The sequence below is a fragment of the Plecotus auritus genome (assembly GCF_963455305.1).
Source record: "Plecotus auritus genome assembly, chromosome: 4".
NCBI classification, from domain to species: domain Eukaryota; kingdom Metazoa; phylum Chordata; class Mammalia; order Chiroptera; family Vespertilionidae; genus Plecotus; species Plecotus auritus.
This window is the reverse complement of record NC_137775.1, coordinates 7841011-7858978: the sequence shown is the minus strand read 5'-3', so window position 1 is coordinate 7858978 and position 17968 is coordinate 7841011. Positions and strand designations below refer to the sequence as shown.

The following is a 17968-nucleotide window of genomic DNA, read 5'->3' as shown; positions in this document are numbered from 1 at the left end:
TGTCCAGGAGTTATCAAAATACAGCTATTAAGTAGTCAACTGATTAAATAATTCATCTTGAAATAGAAATATAATTTTGATAGTTGTTAGAATGTTAGTTTATGTTTAAAGACATGAGACTGGAGAAACTCACCTAAGGAGAAAACGTAATCAGGGGTACCTAAGATTTATCCTCAAGTGTGATAGTTAATATTATGTATCAACTTGACTAGGTCTGGTTAAACATTTCTGGATGTGTCTGAGAAGATGTTTCTGGAAGAAATTAACATTTGAATTGGTAAACTTAGTAAAGTGCATTGCCTTCCAATTGTGAATGGGCATCATCCAATCCACTGGGCACCTGGACAGAACAAAAAGGAGGAGGAAGGAAGTATTTGCCCTCTAACTCTCTGTCCAACTATTGAGATTCTCCTGTCGTCAGCATCTTTTGTTTTCAAGCTTTTAAACTACACAACTAGTCTTCCTGAGTCTCTATCTTACAGATGGCAGACCATGGGAATTCTCTGCCTTCATAATCATTTGAGCCAATACCAGAGAGATGATGATGAAGATACGAAGATAGATAGATGATAGATAGATAGATAGATAGATAGATAGATAGATAGATAGATAGATACCCACCCTTTTTTTTGGAGAACCCAGACCAACCACCAAGGAACTCCAACATCTAGATTTCAGGCAGAGAAGGGGAGTACCAAAAAGGAAGGCGGAGAAAAGGGAACAGTGTGAGGTCATAAGGGTTAAGAGAGGAAAGTGTTTTAAGAAGGATAATGCAAGTAGGTTGAGGAAATAAATGCATCAATTAGTTCTAAAAGTCAATAACAATCTTGTTAAGAGTTTTTGTGAAGCACTAGCAGTAACAGACTTTTTAACAGGTTAAAAAGAAGTGAGAAAACAGAGCTACATGTGTGACAAATATCTTAGCAAAAATGGTTTTGAAGGAAATGAATGAAGTGGGGTGATGAATAGAGGAAAACATGGGGTCAAGAAAGATATTTGAAAGACAGGTGATTCTATAGTGTGTGTGTGTGTGTGTGTGTGAGAGAGAGAGAGAGAGAGAGAGAGAGAGAGAGAGAGAGAGAGAGAGAGAGAGACATGCATACCAGGGTCAAAGTCCAGCTTGTCCAACTGCAAAGCCAAGGCTCCCAATGATATAGCATAATGGAGCAGCAGAGGGAAGTGGTCAGGAATGTAGGTTAGAAACCATATTGCCTCACTCTTGTCACTGAAATACCCTGAATACTTGCCATGGTACCAATTTGAAGCATATAAATAAGTTAGAGAAGGAAATCAAAGCTGCCTAGCATTATCAAGGAGGGAAGGCTTCCTGGCAGTTCACAGTCCTGAAAGAAATGTCAAAACCCATTCTGTCTATCAATATTTGCGCAAACCAGCCTATTGCAGAAACTCATTAGTACCAACACAGTTTTACAAAACAACTCTCCAACCCAAAATATGCTTTTCATTTAACAAGAAGAAATGTTTTTATGCAGATTCTTGTAAAATTGCAGTAATTCATGTGATGTGTGTTGATATGAAAGCTTTTTTCTCTAACTGTATAAAACTAAGCTCTAGCAGACTGAAGACAGAGAGAGTGACCTCAGATTGAACTTCAAGATGTGCTTTTCCTGCAATTTTACTGCAAAAAAACGGCCAACGTTTTTCCAAACAGGAGAATTTTTTTCAGTAAATATAAGAGTTCTTTAGTTCTTCTCCCACACATGGGCAAGGTCGGGTAGGCAATGAGTAGATAAGTAAGCACAGTTGGAGGAATGAGTAGAGAGAGTAGTTGAAAGGGAGTAGTCGAGAAACTATCTTATTATTTAATATGAAAACATACAACATTTAAGTTAAGGGGCTTTTCATTTAATAGCTTCAATCTAAGTAAATGCCAAGTGAATTCCATTTATTAATACTAAACACAATGTCGTTGACCTTATCATTTTAATTTTACAGATGAGGAAACTAAGGTTTGTGGAAGTTAAATATCTTACCCAAAGATACACAGCTGGTAAGTACCGGAGCCAGGGACAAAGTCCTGCTTGTCCAATTCGAAAGCCAGTGCTCGAAAAGAGATAGCATAATGGAGCAGTAGAGGGCAGTGGTTAGGAATGTAAGCTAGCAATCAGACTGCCTGCGTCAGATACCTAGTTCCAATCCATATTAACTCTGCGAACTTGAGCAAGTTACTTCTTCATCTGTCTCAGTTTTCCCATCTATAAAATGGGGATAATAATAATATTGATTTCATAGGATTGTTATGAGAATTAAATAAGTTTAAAAAGTGATTGGACCTGCCCTGGCCAGTGTGTCTCAGTTGGGTGAGCCTGGTCCCAGGCACCCAGAGGTTGCTGGTTCAATTCCTGGTCAGGGCATATGCGCAGGTTGCAGGCTAGATCCCCAGGAGGGGCACGCAAAAGGCAGCTCATTGATGTTTCTCTCTCTCTCTCTCTCTCTCTCTCTCTCTCTCTCTCTCTCTCTCTCTCCTCCCTCCCTCCCTCCCTCTCCTTTCCTCTTTCTCTAAAATCAGTAAAAACATATTTTTGTCAAAAGTGTTTGGACCACAGACCTCAGTGAATGATAACCATTATTATACTGCCTTCTCTTAAGAATGGTCCTTCCCTCTGTGGCAAGGTCACCCTTTTAAATAGTGTTCCTAGTAACTTTAGTGAACAAAGATGCTTCACAGTCAAATCACTCTAAGCCACTTTTGTCTTATATCTGAATAGACCTCTAGGATTTTAATTTTAAAATCCTGACAAAATCATGTTTGGCCCGTCACTACTTATCTATTTGTTTGTTTTTTAAGCCTTTCCCACCCACCCTCCAGTAAGTTTTTGCCTTCCTGTAAAGAAAAGGATGATGACTAAACCCATCAGCACCAAAGCTGGGAAGGTTTCCAGGCTCATTTGGAAACTCCACAAAACTGAGGGGAAGTGTGATCTGTCACACTATTGTAAGCCTACACTGAGTCTGCCTTCTAAAAACGCGCTGGGAAAAGGAAAAGCAAACAAGAAGGAGCAGCTGAATCAGCCAGAGTGCAGTCATGACTTTACCTGCACCAACTGTCCTTTCGCCTACGAACCAGAAAATCCCGTCAAGTAGATGTGGCCAAACTGGGTTGCTCTGTGATGATAGAGACTCCTGACTTTTATATAATTGCAGCCCCTTGTTCTTGGGGTTGTTGTGTGCAATAAATGTCATTCTGTGAGAAGTGACCCTGGCATCCCATCAAAATCTTTCCCGGAAACCTGGAGCATAGAACTCTGATATCTGCTCATATTGTGGCAGAAACACAGCAGTACAAGGCACATTACTGAAACAGCGTGATCCAGGGGAGACGGGGCTGACGTGTTTTGTTGTAGACGCCTTTTTTATTGAATTTGCTGAAGGAGCAGGAGTAAGAGCTACTTAACATTCATCTTTTGTGTGGTTTCTTTTTTATCTTTGTAATTTTTATTGAATTTATGGGGGCAACATTTGTTAATAAAATTATATAGGTTTCAGGTGTACAATTCTATAATACATCATCTGTACATTGTATTGTGTGTTCAACACCCTATGTCAAGTCTCCTTCCATCACCATTTATCCCCCCTTTACCCTCTTTACCTCCTACCTTTCCCTCTGGTAATCATCATACTATTGTCTGTGTCTATGAGTTGTTGTTGTTTTCTTTTCTTAATCCCTTCACCTCTTTCAGCCAGCTCCCCAAATCCCCTCCCCTCTGACAGCTGTCAGTCTGTTCTCTGTATCTATGAGTCTGTTTCTTTTCATCTTTTGAATGTTATGATTTCTGCTTTGTCCTTTTGATGGAGGAGCAGACAGATGAGAGCTAGCAAACACAAAAGAGTAATTAACAATCTTGAGAATCAAATGACAAGGCATGTATGTGTGCATGTTTGTGTTTTCCTGAAGTGGCTATGGAATAAGTGATTTTTATGCCAAAGTATAGCTTTGTAAGAAATCATTTTAGAGTTCCTATGGTTACTTCTTAACTTTATTATGCATTTGGAAGCTTGGAAAACATAGGGAAATGTAGGCCTCCTAGCTACAGGAATTAAACTTTTTAAAAAATCAACTAAAGGCAAAAGAGAGGAGAGAAGAGCTTCAACAGATGAAAAGTTTCACAAAAGTGTGGTTTTTCAATATAAATATAAACTACTTTATGCATGTATGCCTAAGCGTGTGCATGTGTGTGTGCATTCATTTATGCATGGTCATACACACAAACAACTTAAGGCCAGGCAATTTGAATTTAAGTAACACTTCTCAATTATCTGGATACAAGAAAAAGCAAAAAATATTCTGACACAATAACTTTTATAATTGTTTGAGTTTTCCATTTTAACCATGTGTAGACTACTTTAGAACAATTTTTTCTTTTCAAAAAAATTTTGGTAGCTTTTAAATAAATAGATACAGTCATTGTTTATATTCTACATTAATAGCTGTTAATTATGTATTCCATTAAGAGCCAGTCTCAAAAATAAATAAATAAATAAATAAATAAATAAATAAACAAATAAATAAATAGTATGCTGTTAGCCCTAACAGGTGTTTCTCAGTGGTTAGAGCATTGGCCTGCATACAGGGAGGGTCGTGGGTTTGATTCCCAGTCAAGGGCACATACCTGGGTTGCAGGTTTGATCCTCATCCTCAGAAGGGGTACATGTGGGAGGCAACCAATCGATGTGTCTGTTTCACATCAATGTTTTTCTCTCTACCCCTCACTTCTCCCTTCCACTCTCTCAAAAAAATCAATGGGGAAAAAATATCCTCAACCCTTGGGTGAGGATTTTTTTCAAAAAGTAAGCTATCGAAAGAAGTGTGGGATGATGGCAATTACATGAATAACTAAAGTCAATATGTTTTGAAATTTAAGAAAGAGCAATACCTTCTAGCAGTTGCCTTGCTCCATGCTAGTTATTAGTACGTGCATTGCTTTGAAGCAAATATTTTATGGGGGGAAAATATCTGATATGGGTTTGATATCCATGTTAAATTTTGACTGATAAGTATTTTGTTTTGTTTTTCAAATAGAAAATCTAGGCTAAGCAAGAATTATCAACAAAAAGGCAGGTATTTCTGTTAGATAACATATACAGAAAATTAAACATTATACGGCTAGAATCTATTTTACATAAAATAACTAGGCTCGTAGTAAATTGGCTCATGTATGCACAATTCACCTCCTTTCACAAGAAACCTGAGATTTCACAGCAGACTCGAGATCACTATGGTAGGAAATGTGTAAATATGGAGAAAAGGGAAAACACCCTATGGGGCAATTAAGATGTAATGGAAGCTACAATTTGAGATATTTTATACTATATATTAAGTGATATTAATTGGTTATTTCTATAACAGCTCTTCCCTGGGTTTCTCAAGGCTGTATCTTAAGATATTTGAAAGAGAAATTAAATTTGTTCTGTATTTTCCCAAATTGTACATTGAATAGATGTGAGATACTGAGATATAGATGTTAGTGGAATTTCAGAGAATACTTGCAACAATTCCAGAAAATCCTGCAATTGAAAATTGAGAAATAGTTATCCTTAATAAAACTTAAAAAAAGGTAATAGAAAAAGAAATCATCAAATTTCAGTTAAAATATAGAGTTGAAGCACAAAGCTCAAATGCCTAATCCATACAATAGTATTTTTCATAAAATAGAATGAAAAATAATGTTTCCAGTAAAGGGCAATGGGAATCAGGCTGCTCTTTGACTAATTCTAGAGGGAAAGTCACACGACCAGTCTATCTGTTGGTACATTTAAGTTCTGGCTGATTAATGGGATATATTGAGTTTTTTTTAAATGTTGTTATTAAAGTATTCATAAACGTGTTTTGTTTTTAAAAATCACCCAGGTTATTTTAGATGATGTTATTATCTTAGTCAGTCCAGGCTTCTATAACAAAATATTATGAACTGAGTGGCTTAAAAGCCACAGAAATTTATATCTCAAAGTCTGGAGACTCGGAGTCTGACATCCTGGTGCTAGCACCGTCCCATTCTGGTATGGGCTCTCTTCTGGGTTGTAGACTGCTCTCTTCTCATTTACCCTCAGTGGAAAGAGAGCTGGAGAGTTTTCTGGAGTTTCTTTTATAAGGGAAACACTTTCATTCATGAAATCTCTACCTTCATGACCTAATGACCTCCCAAAGACCCCCATCTCCTAATGCCATCACATTGGAAGTTAGAATTTCAACTTATATATTTGGGGGGACACAAATATTCAATCCATAGCTTTCATTTTAAAATATGCTAACTATGTGTTAATTAAATTAAAATATTACATATGTAATTACATACATAAGAGGAAGGGAGTCCACTGTGCTTTAGGGAGAGAACAGGCCTGCCCTCGGGGACCTTATTCTGGAGTATATAAAGCTGGGGAGGTAAATAAAACATATAAAGTAGGAAGCATGCACAGAAAAGATGACAATCACCATTCCAAAGATCTTGTGAGATTTGAACCGTGAACTGCATCTAACAAGATATACTTTTAAAATAAAAAACCCTATACTGTTGTGTTGAGATCCCTCTAAAACAACCACAAAAGTATAGGAGAAGAAAAACATGGCTCATCAGATATAAGAAGCAAGCTCCTGTGTTCAAAAACAATTGCATCTATCATTTTAAACTTCAACACCTTGTCCAGAGTAGATCTTTAATTAGTAATTGTCAAACTGACTCAGATCATGTTTAGGGAATTTTGCCAATACTCACTCTAAGGAGAGTTAAAAGAGCAATGTGGCTTTAAAAAGAAGGAGGGGGAAGTGGGACCTTCCAATAACTGTATTGGTAGAAAGAGGAAGTTTATAATCTTGCTCAGTTTTTATTGGTCAGGCCAAACTTAGGGCACTGTTCTTAGCTCTGGAGCTGTACTTAAGGAGCAGATAGATAAGCTATATGAATGGAAAAGAGACAAAGCTATTGAAAGAACCCAAAACTACATCGTATAAGAAACAGCCTAAGGAAGCTAATATTTAACTTGTGGAAGAAACCATTTTGTTATTTTCAAATACATAAAATGTAATAATAGTAACAGTTATCATTTATTAAAAAGCTACTATTCCAGTGTGTATATCAGTTAATCCTGCTAACAGATATATGAGTTATCAATATTTTTTTTACTAATAAGAAAACTGTCACCCAGTGAGGTAAATAAACACCCCCAAACTCAAATAGCTAAAAAGTGACAAATCTTAGATTCACAAATGATTTGACTGCAAGGCCAGGGCTATTTATGTTGTACCCATTTACTGTTCACATAATATAAGCTTAGGCTGGTTAAGTGTGTCTTCGAAAGACTGAATAATGGCAGACAGATTTCAGCTCAATGCGAATTCATAGGGCAAAATGTGGTAAGGTATTTTTATTAGTTTCTAGGAGCTCTCTGTAAACTTTTGTTGCTGAAAATATGCCCTTTAATATAAAAGGATAAAAAAATACTGCACATTAGTAAAATAGCCTATGATAAGCAGAGTTTACCTATGAGTTGTCTGTTTTCAAGAAAATGATAAAAGTGATATTAGAATTAAATATTCCTTCCAAGCTTCCTAACCCACCCCACTCTCTGCTTCCTAAGAGTGTGACTTTCTACAACCACTTGGGAGTAATTTGTAGCTTTTAGTGCCAATACTTATTGTTCAAATATATATACATACACAAATAGACACATGTGTAAAAATGAGAATGACCTCAGAATTAGTATGAACTTTACCCAAAAAAAAAAAGAGCAACCTTATCCCTGATTGATTTACAAATTTATTTCTAAGGTAGAAGTGTTTATGGACTTGGAAATGAGGCATCACATGTTAAGATGTGTCAATATTCCTCAGCCAGGTGCGGGCCACTCCAGTTAAGATATCTATGAGGTTCTTCCTGGAATCTCTACACAAGAAAACCGACTGAGTGAACTCAAATGCTGTTTGGCTTTGATACGGTTCTCCTGAGAGGCACATGTCCATACAGGAGGTCTGGAGGTAAAATGGATAATGAATAATTCCAAATGGATCTATGAGATTTAAGACGTGGAGGATAAACATTATTTTTGGTTGACTTTCCTGGATGCCACAACCACCCCCCTGATTTCTGTAACCAGTCCTGGTGCCTCTTCCCAATGGGACATAAATCAGATGCAACTAGAGCTTCTACTCTAGGAGAACCTTAGGCACTAAAGAGTAAACGTCATAGGTTTCCTTCACAAGAGTTTATAGGTTTCTCGTTTCTTTTTCGGAGAAAGAATCACCCTCGCTTCAGGCAGGTTTTAAGGGCTGGAAATTCTCATTTGGTGATGTGGAAAACACAGTTACCTGTTCATGAGTGGGCAGGAAGGAAGACTAAAAAAGAGGGGTTTGTGTCCCCTGCCCCCAAATGATTGCAATAGGCAGTAGGGATCGAAGCCGCTGGGGACTAAGGGTTGCTCCAGTTGCCTGAAGCCAATGTCTTCCCTGTGATACTGTACAGAGAAACGGGCACTGGGAAAATAGAAAGTCAGCCCCCTTTCTTAAGCTTTACTGCCGTCAGAAACTAACTCTCTGTCTGCCTCACTCTCCACCCCTTCCTTCCAACTCCCTTCTCCGCTCTGCCCCTCCTAAGAGGTGTTGCACAGATGAGTGCCAGTGGGGAGAACAACTCCTTGGATCGCTTGTGCGCAAAATCCACCCCTTCTCTCCCCTCTTTCTCCTCCAGCCTCTGGATCCCGCACTGCCCTCCCTCCTCCTCCCTCCAGCGGCGTGGGGCTGGGGACTAGTCTCTGTGCTACTAATGTGGGAGAGGGCTGCAAGCAGAGAACGTCAGATGCTCAGTGCTCCCCTTCTGCCGGACGCTCCTGCCTGGATTCGCCAGGGCTGGGCTCTGTAAGACATCACAGGAGCGCTGGCAGCGGCTGGAGGAAGCTGCTGAGGCGCGCACAGATCCTGAAAAGTCCCGGTGCTCGCGGTTAACCTCCCAACGCGGTCCCAGCCGGCCGTCAGCACCATGGACAGCGGCGCCGTCCCCCGGACCGCCGCTGCCGCCAACTGCTCTGATCCCTACGCGCACTCTGCAAGTTGCGCCCCAGCACCGAACCCGGGTTCCTGGGTCAACTTCTCCCACATGGATGGCAACCTGTCCGACCCGTGCGGTCCGAACCGCACGGCGCTGAGCGGGAGCGACAGCCTGTGCCCTCCGACCAGCAGCCCTTCCACGATCACGGCCGTCACCATCATGGCCCTCTACTCCATCGTGTGCGTGGTGGGTCTCTTCGGGAACTTCCTGGTCATGTATGTGATTGTCAGGTAAGAAAGGCGTCTGAGCTCCGAACGGGGCTTTCAGCGGCCAACGGGGGCATAAGGGGACACCTGAGCCCCAAGGTAGAGTGTTTGGTGGGAAGATGAGAAAAGGGAGGTAAACAGGGGAGATTGTGGGGCAACAGATTGGTGGTTGTTTGAGTGCAAAATCCTACATTTCTGTTTTCCCCCATTGATAAAGAAACATCCAACATTTCAGAAACAGAGAAGATGCTTTGGTAAAAGCTATGAAGCTCTGGCCAAAAATAAGTAAATAAAGTAAAAATAAAAAATAAAAATAAAACAGCTTGGAGCTCCCTTAATCTGGGCACACTCCCCCAGTTTCTTTGGCAGAAGCTCTGGAAACAGTAATTTGTGAGTAATGGAAAAAGAATTCTAGTTTATTTCCTCTAATTGGGGGGCCAGGTCTCCTTTTCAGTCCTTTCCAGAGATGAACCTTGGCAACTTCCCTGCTCAGGCTGGTTTCTTATAGCCTGCTGCACCATGTCCCCACCCTGCCTCCCTCCTCAGAGCAGCCCTTACCCCACTCCTTCTACCCTGCGACCACACTCATAGAAGAAGTTTGCCTGTGTCTCTCCACCGTGTTGCTTTGTTGTAACAAATACGACAGTTGTGTTGCCAGGTTTCAATCGGCAGCTGCGGATCTGCTAGGGGCTGATTCAGTCAGAACTGAACTGCGTTCAGGAAAAGTGCAGGATATGTCTGTTTCGGGGCCTCCAAAAGGCAAAAGCAGCATAAAACTGGATTATAAGCTACTACATAGGATGTAGTAATGGTTTGCTCTTCAGAAATGAAAAGTGGTTTTATCCAGGGATATTATTTCGAAAGAGTTTGAGGTCCATTTTCTGTTTCCCAGGTGCTCCCGGCTGAGTTGGCACAGAGTGTGCCAGCTCTCCAGATTCACTGAGATCGGGGTCGATTGTATTAGTGTTGATGCGTGTGTTCACATCATGCATGTTAATATGGAATGCTATAGATTCACTTTTGTTAAAGTAGATCAATATTTTAACACTTTAAAGTGGTTCCTGATTTAAGATGTTCTTCCTACTCGGGGTTCTATGTGTTCTATGTATGTAGTGAACATGGAATTTTCATGTTTGGCTACAGTATTGGCTTATCTACTCAGCAAATATTGCAGGTTTCAGCAGGCCTCCTTTATCACTTAACAGTTTATTTTCCCCATTATGCTTTCATTATCTAGGTACTGCATGTTGCTTGTAATGGAGTCTTTCTACTTAGAGGGCTGATTTCTTTAATTAATGATTATTAAAGAGAGATACTAATTTCCCTGATCTTTTGATGAGGAATAAGTAGCGTCTCTGAGAAAACAGCACCATCTATTGAGAGGAAAGCTAACAACTGAAGGTAATGCAGGGAGACAATCAATGGAAGAATTTATTTTTGTTAACATTTACTTTTTTTTAAGAATTTGTTTTTTATAAACATTTTATTTTATAAAAATTCACTTATGTAATCCAATACAAAGATTCATATCAAATATAAAAAGTGCACCTCACTTTGCACTTATGATAATAAAAATCATGAAGGCCTGCCTGATGAAGGGAAAATATGTTTCTCATTTTCCTTAGAAAATTCATGGAATCATAAGCTTGTAGGACTTAACAGGGACTCTAGAGATTATCAGTGCTAGGTGAGTAAGCTGAGGTACAGAAAATATAAATGATTTTTCCAAGGACAGATTGTTTATTAGTTCAATACCACTGAATGTCTCTAACCGGTATAATTTTCTTTTTATTAGAGTGGCAAATCATGATTTTGGTTAATTCACCTAAAGAATGACAGAGTAGGTTTAGTTAGCAGGAATAATGTGGAAATAATAAATTTCCCTATATTTATCTCTGGAATCCTGGAGAATAAGGGGTGAAGAGAAATTACCAAAGCACCTAGAAATCCTGCCATCTGAAACATTGTATTTTATTCTCTTCTGTTGCATCTCTTGGTATTTTCGCTCATCATTTTTCTCCCCTCTAGTTTATGTTTTTCAATAAAGAGACAGCCACTAGAGAAGCAAGTGTCTGTGAAAGGAGAAAATTGATCTTGTTCCAGAGTTTAAGAGGACTCTGGTTAGGTGAGTCTGCTTTAAAGGCATTACCTCTGACCTCTTAGTGACTTGGAAAAGGATGGTGACATTTTACCTTACTGGGAACATGATATTCTGCTTTACTTCTCAGTACTGAAAGTTCCACTAAAAGGTCACCCCAATCACCAACCTGTGGCAACTCAAGTGTTTAATCCAAGGTCAGATAACCCACTGAGAAGATGACTGTGAAACAGAAAAAAAAAAAAAATAGTTCAGTGACCAATGAAGTGATGAGGAAAGTGACAGAGAATTGAAGAAAATATGTCTGTTGAGCTGAGACTTGTAACTGTACTGTTTCCAGGCTGTGGTGTTTTATCTACAAAATCAGTTCAGCAATATTATTGTCCCCTCAAAAAGATGAGGGAAAAGGGGGTCAATCATATGGTGGTGGAGGGAGATTACACTGTGTGTGGTAAGCACACAATGCAATATAAAGATAATGTGTTTTAGAATTATACACAAGAAACTTATATAATCTATTAACCAATGTCATACCAATAAACTTAATAAAATTTTAAGAGATGAGTATAATGCTGCATCTTTTAAAGTATTGAGATAAAATGTTCACTTCCTGCTATTCTTTAAAATCCAATAAATATCTACATATCCTATATAATAAAACCCTAATATGCAAATTGACCAAATGGCGGAACCACAGGTCACTATGATGCACACTGATCACCAGGGGGCAGACGCTCAATGTAGGAGCTGCCCCCTGGTGGTCAGTGCACTGCTCAGCCAGAAGCCGGCCCCCAGCTGGTGGGCACAGCAGTGGTGGCAGGAGCCTCTCCCACCTCCGCTGCAGGCGGGCCATAAGGAGCGAGGAGTCCAGGACTACGAGAGCCCCAGACTGCGAGAGGGGTGTCTAACTGCTGGCTTAAGCCTGATCCCGGCTGGCAGGCAGACATCCCCCAAGGGGTCCTGGACTGCGAGAGGACACAGGCCAGGCTGAGGAGACGAATGCTATGCACAGGGCCTCGAGTATATATATAAAAGCCTAAGCAACCAAATGACCAAACAACCAGTCAACCAGTGGCTATGACATGCACTGACCACCAGGGGGCAGACGCTCAATGCAGGAGCTGCTCCCTGGTGGTCAGTGCGCTCCCACAGTGGGAGCGCCGCTCAGCTGACCAGCAGGCGCCAGATGCCAGGCTCACAGCTGGCAAGCACAGTTGCAGCAGCGCAAGCCTCTCCCGCATCCCCAGCAGCGCTACCAAGCAGCAGCAATGGCAGGCAGGTGCAGCAGGGCCGGGATGAGCGGGGGCAGCCGCTTCCCGCACTACTACATCCCTCAGAGGGTTTTAACTGGATGGCATACAGTCCAGCTGAAGAATGCTCCAGTTTCCAGAATCTCTTCAGTGAGAACCGGATCTAAATTCCAGCCAGGAACCAACACAGGATAAAATGAGCAATAAAATGTGAGTTTCCTTCCGAAGAACTCATGGCTCATCAGAGCTATTGCATAAATCCTGGCAACATACTGACATGTGGAAGAAGGCTGACATGTGGAAGAAGGCCTCCATATCTTCCATTTCAGTGACTCTCAGTTTTGGCTGCATCTTAGAATCACCTGGAAAGTCTTTTTTTTTTTTTTTTTTTTTTTAATGAAAACACACCTCTGCCCAAGGCTAATGGAATAATGGAATCAGAATCTCTGGAGACAGCTCCTGGACTTAGGGAGGTCTAAAATCTCCCAAAGTGGTTTCAATGTGAAGCTAATATTGAGAAGCACAGATCTAGACAAGCTTTCCATTTTGTGAATAAGAAAAATGACAGCTGTTTGGCAAGGAGGTTTAAGAATTCAGTCCATATGAGTACTCCTCTGAACTCCAGGAAGCAATTTATTGAGTAAGTTGTAAATTAAATTATCTCTCAAGAAAGCTCAAGCTCAAGATGTTTTAAATTTTTCCTTAAATTCCACCAATGGAATCTGCACAGTAGGCATCAGAGAGTGAACAGAGTGCTAAACCTGAGATAAAAAGACTCAAGTTTGAATCTCTGCCCCTTTCTCATTATCGTCGTCATATAAATTCCCTAAATCTTTCACTTGCACGAAAAGAATAATGATCATATTTAATCTCATGGGTTTCAGGTCCCCCTTAGATAATATACGTAGAAGTGTGCAGAAAACTCTGAAAGTGCTCCATCAAAGTAAAGAGTTTTGTTATTTGCTTCTCTCCAACTGAGAATGTATCTACCTTCTCACTGGACTCGCACCATCAGCCACCTGGATCTCATCATTCACCTAGAGCGTCGGCCTTCCCATACATCAGCTATATTATCTGTTCTAATATTTTGAAATATAGTTTATTCTTTTGAGTCACCGTTTTTGCAGAAGCAAAGCAAGGCTTTGAATGGTATCACTGTTGTCATACTCCATTCCAGTCCACTTCTTCCCAATGCGCTGGATTCTGCCAGAGTCATCTTCCTGGAAGCCATGATGATGTGAAAGCATTCTAAGGACAGATACTTGCAACAAGCTTGACCCCCTATTAATAAGTTCTTTTTATGCTGTCCAATGAATTCAGTGAAGAAAATAGACAACCCAATTACTTTTTGGAGAAAAATAGCTGTTTTTGTTACTTAAATGTTTCCCATTTAAATTGGTGTTATAGTCAAAACTCTAGAACAGAATCTGTCTAAATAATGACTGCATGTGATGAAACTCCTTTTTACTGAGCAGAATCCTTTATTTGAATTAGAAGAAATAACTTATAATGACGATGTTCTCTGAACACTAACTTTGGAAATATAGGCATTTAAAATACCATCCCTGCCCAGCTGGCGTTGCTCAGTGGTTGAGCAGGTACCTATGAACCACGAGGTCACAGTTCGATTCCTGGTCAGGGCACATGTCCGAGTTGCGGGTTTGATCCCCAGGGTGGGGCATGCAGGAGGCAGCCGATAAATGATTCTCTCTCATCATGGATGTTTCTATCTCTCTCTCCCTCTCCCTTCCTCTCTGAAATTATATATATATATATATATATATATATATATATATATATACATATACACACACATATATATATATATATATATATGTGTGTATATATATATATACATATATATACATACATATATATATGTGTGTGTGTGTGTGTGTATATATATATATATATATATATATATATATATATATATATATTAGCCTCCCTGTGCCCAGTCCTGGGTTCTGTTATCACAATAAAACTAATCATAATAAACTGGTTCAAAAGCTAGAGGTAGAATTAATGATGATACTGTGAGTCTGGGTGCCTGTCTATGCCTAACGCTTTCATTATGGATTTTTCCAGGACTTCCCAGGCAATGTTTGTCAACATCCGAAACCCCAGTAGTAAACTCTACTACTGCCAGGTAGAAAATAACATTCCTGAGGCGTGCAGAGTTTCTGAGAACTGAGAATATCCCAAGTATAGAAACTGCAGAACAAGGTGATCAATAAAGAGGCCTTTTGTGCTTCTGAGCATTTTTTTCACTGAAGATGGGGTTCAGTGCCAGTGAAAGGTTAAATATTTTTGTGGGGGAGTATTCAATGTTAATTGAAAAGTGCTGCCAGCAGAATAACCCGAACATCAGAACCTGACTGTGCCTGCCAAGAGAACAAGTGAAATTATTACCAACACTATAATTTCATACTTACTCAGCCCCCATCGTCGCCAAAAAGGAAACCACATGGGCTGAATGAACTTAAATGTGAGCATGTTTCTGGTGATGTTGGTGATCCCAGGCCACTACAATAAGTGTCCTGTTAAAAGCAGACAACATTATTTGAGACCCTTCAAATGGTCTTTCTTTCTGATGACAGAAGGAAGGTTAATTTTACTGACTTGTAAAATAAACAACACATGTATATGCAAGAATAAAGACAGCGCCTTTAAGTTTTATACAAATTTAATTTTCATTACATTGAGTAATTGGATTTTTCATAAAACGTTTTGAGTATAGACAGGCTCATTTACTTATTTGCTGTGTTTGTTGAACACCAACTATATACAAAGCACTTTCCTAGAAGCTCCAGATACACTAGTGAGCGAAATAGGTACAGTCCTCCCTCTCTCCAAAAGTACAACTTCACCAGCTGATAAATGCCAAAGGCTGAGCCATAATAACTAACCTAGTGTTCTTTAACCACAGTATTAGACAAACATCACCCCCAAGGTTTATTACAATTACTATATTTCGTCTTCCTCTATCACCAAGCCCAGCAATGGGATCACCTGATTTGTCTCCATCCAATTTCCCAAATTCATCTAAAGGTGTTAGTTATGTCTCACAGACAAGATAGAGGAAAAGTGAGAGGAGAAGGTCATGGTTAATTTTCACAAAACAATGAAAGAGACTTCTATTGACTGTAATTTATAAGTATTTATCAAAGTAGATATTGTAAACATTTTACAAGTTGTAAGTATAATACCTTGAAATGGTAGAGTACTAAATGAATGGGGTTCAGAGGGGAAAAAAATCTCAAGACTCATTGCTCTAGACATGTCTTCCTCTGTCACTGACTGGAAAGATGGCCAGCCTACTTCTGAGGACCCCGTCCCAGAAGGCAGGCTGCCGACGGCTCACGGTGGATGTGAGACCTGAGACTTCCGTTCTTTAAAATCACTGTCCTCTGTGTGGAATTTAAAACATAAGTATCAACGGAGAAATTCACGCCATCTTTTAAAAAAGGACTACCACTCTGAACAAAGTTTCCTGCCTATAAATAAATATGTCACATTTCCACAAAAAACAACAACACTAGTACCTGAGTCAATACCACAAAGCATATATTAATACATATAAACAAACTAAATTTTAAAAAAAGCAGATTTATAGACACCGAAAACAAATGGTTGCCAGATGGGAGGGATTGAGGGGCTTGGTGAAAAAAGTGAAGGATTTAGGAAGTACAGATTGGTAGTTACAAAATAATCATGGGATGTAAAGTACATGACAGGGAATATAGTCAATAATATTGTAATAACTTATGTATAGTGTCAGGTGGGTGCTAGACTTATCAGAGAATGACTTTGTAAATTATGTGAAGGTCTAACCATTATGCCGTATACCTGAAACTAATATAAAACAATATTGAAAGTCAAATGTAATTAAGAAATAAAAAGTACAATAAAACACAAATGACAATTTCCACAACAGACTATAATTATTTTCTCACTAATTTAGAAAGTCAAATACAAATGAACATGCTCTTCTATATACCCTTGCTTTAATTGCCTTTTAAAACGTGTATATTTTTTTTAATCCTCACTCGAGGCTATTTTTCCATTGATTTTTAGAGAGAGTGGAAGAGAGATAGAAAGACAGAGAGAAATATCCATGTGAAAGAAACACATTGATTGGTTGCTTCCTGCATGAGCCTGGACCAGGGCCCGGGCCACAGAGGAACCTGCAACCAAGGTACTTGCCCTTGACCAGAATCAAACTGTGGACCCTGCAGTCTGCAGGCTGACACTACCCACTGAGCCAAACCAGCTAGTGCTAAACCAAATTTTACATAAAATATATATGTCCTCTACTCTGTCAAAAAAGTTTACTCTAACTCTAGTACAAAAAATAGAAACTATGCTTTGGTATAGCTGAGACATTTTGTTCACACAGTTTGGGAAGTTCAATCTATTAGAAACATAATAGATGGGCCAACACTCTAGTTAAATTAGATGAAGATGTGGAACTGAACAAATCAAAATATTTGATTTGGTGGGGCCTGGCTGGCTGGGTGTAGACCTAATTACAGGTTTGATTCCCAATCAGAGCACATGCCTGGGTTGTGGGCTCGGTCCCCAGTACAGGGTGTGCAGGAGGCAGCCAGTCAATGATTCTCTCTTATCATCAATGTTTCCATCTTTCTGTCCCTCTCTCTTTCTCTCTGAAATCAATAAAAATATTTTTTAAATATTTTGGTGGGGGTAATTGGTCAAGTAAAATCATCGTAGTGATGTACACACAGGAAGTCATACTGGGTGACTAAAGGAGCTTTGTTGACCTCTACTATAGTCCAACCATTCAATATGAAAATACAAGGCTTAGGTCAGGAAAACGAAGTCCTATTTCACAAAATAAACAGGCAATAAAATTTGATGACTACTATCAGTAAAATGAGTAGTAAAATTTGCCAGTGAAAATGTACTTAACGGAGGTTTAAATTTGTCTCTGAAAAACATACACATGATAGACTCATTAGAGAAACAATGAGTCTATCTATCTGGAACATAGATAATAGATAAGCTTATTTGGGGGTCAATCGTCTTCTAAACCCTTCCTGCCATCATCAGTTTTAAAAGCCTCAGCAGCATGGGCCAGCCATATGACCCCAAGAAGTAAATTTAATACTTTCATGGGCACTCTCCATCGGATGAAACAAAACTGTAATAATCGCAACTTTCCTGACACCTAAATGCAGGTAAAATGTTCCTTTCAACATTGCCTTATCACTCCTACCTTGCCATCATATCTGACATTCTGTTTTGAAACAGTTGGTTATATTCTCTCGCCAGACCTTAGGTCCCCCCAAGGCAGGGGGGACATAAATCAGTTGAGAATGATTGCCTAGCATGGTA

The 17968-nt window shown here is 39.5% G+C and overlaps 1 protein-coding gene across 2 annotated transcripts in view; it reads left to right on the top strand.

Moving 5' to 3' along the window:
- Positions 1 to 8808: 8808 nt before the first annotated feature.
- Positions 8809 to 17968, top strand: part of OPRM1 (opioid receptor mu 1) — a gene marked incomplete at its 3' end in the record, with an annotated part of 33252 nt that continues 24092 nt past the window's right edge. For both annotated transcript variants that reach the window (XM_080664563.1, XM_080664564.1), the window contains exon 1: positions 8809 to 9286. In XM_080664563.1, the coding sequence (XP_080520689.1) occupies positions 8988 to 9286 (299 nt within the window). In that variant the 5' untranslated portion in view covers positions 8809 to 8987. The remainder of the gene's footprint in view (positions 9287 to 17968) is intronic.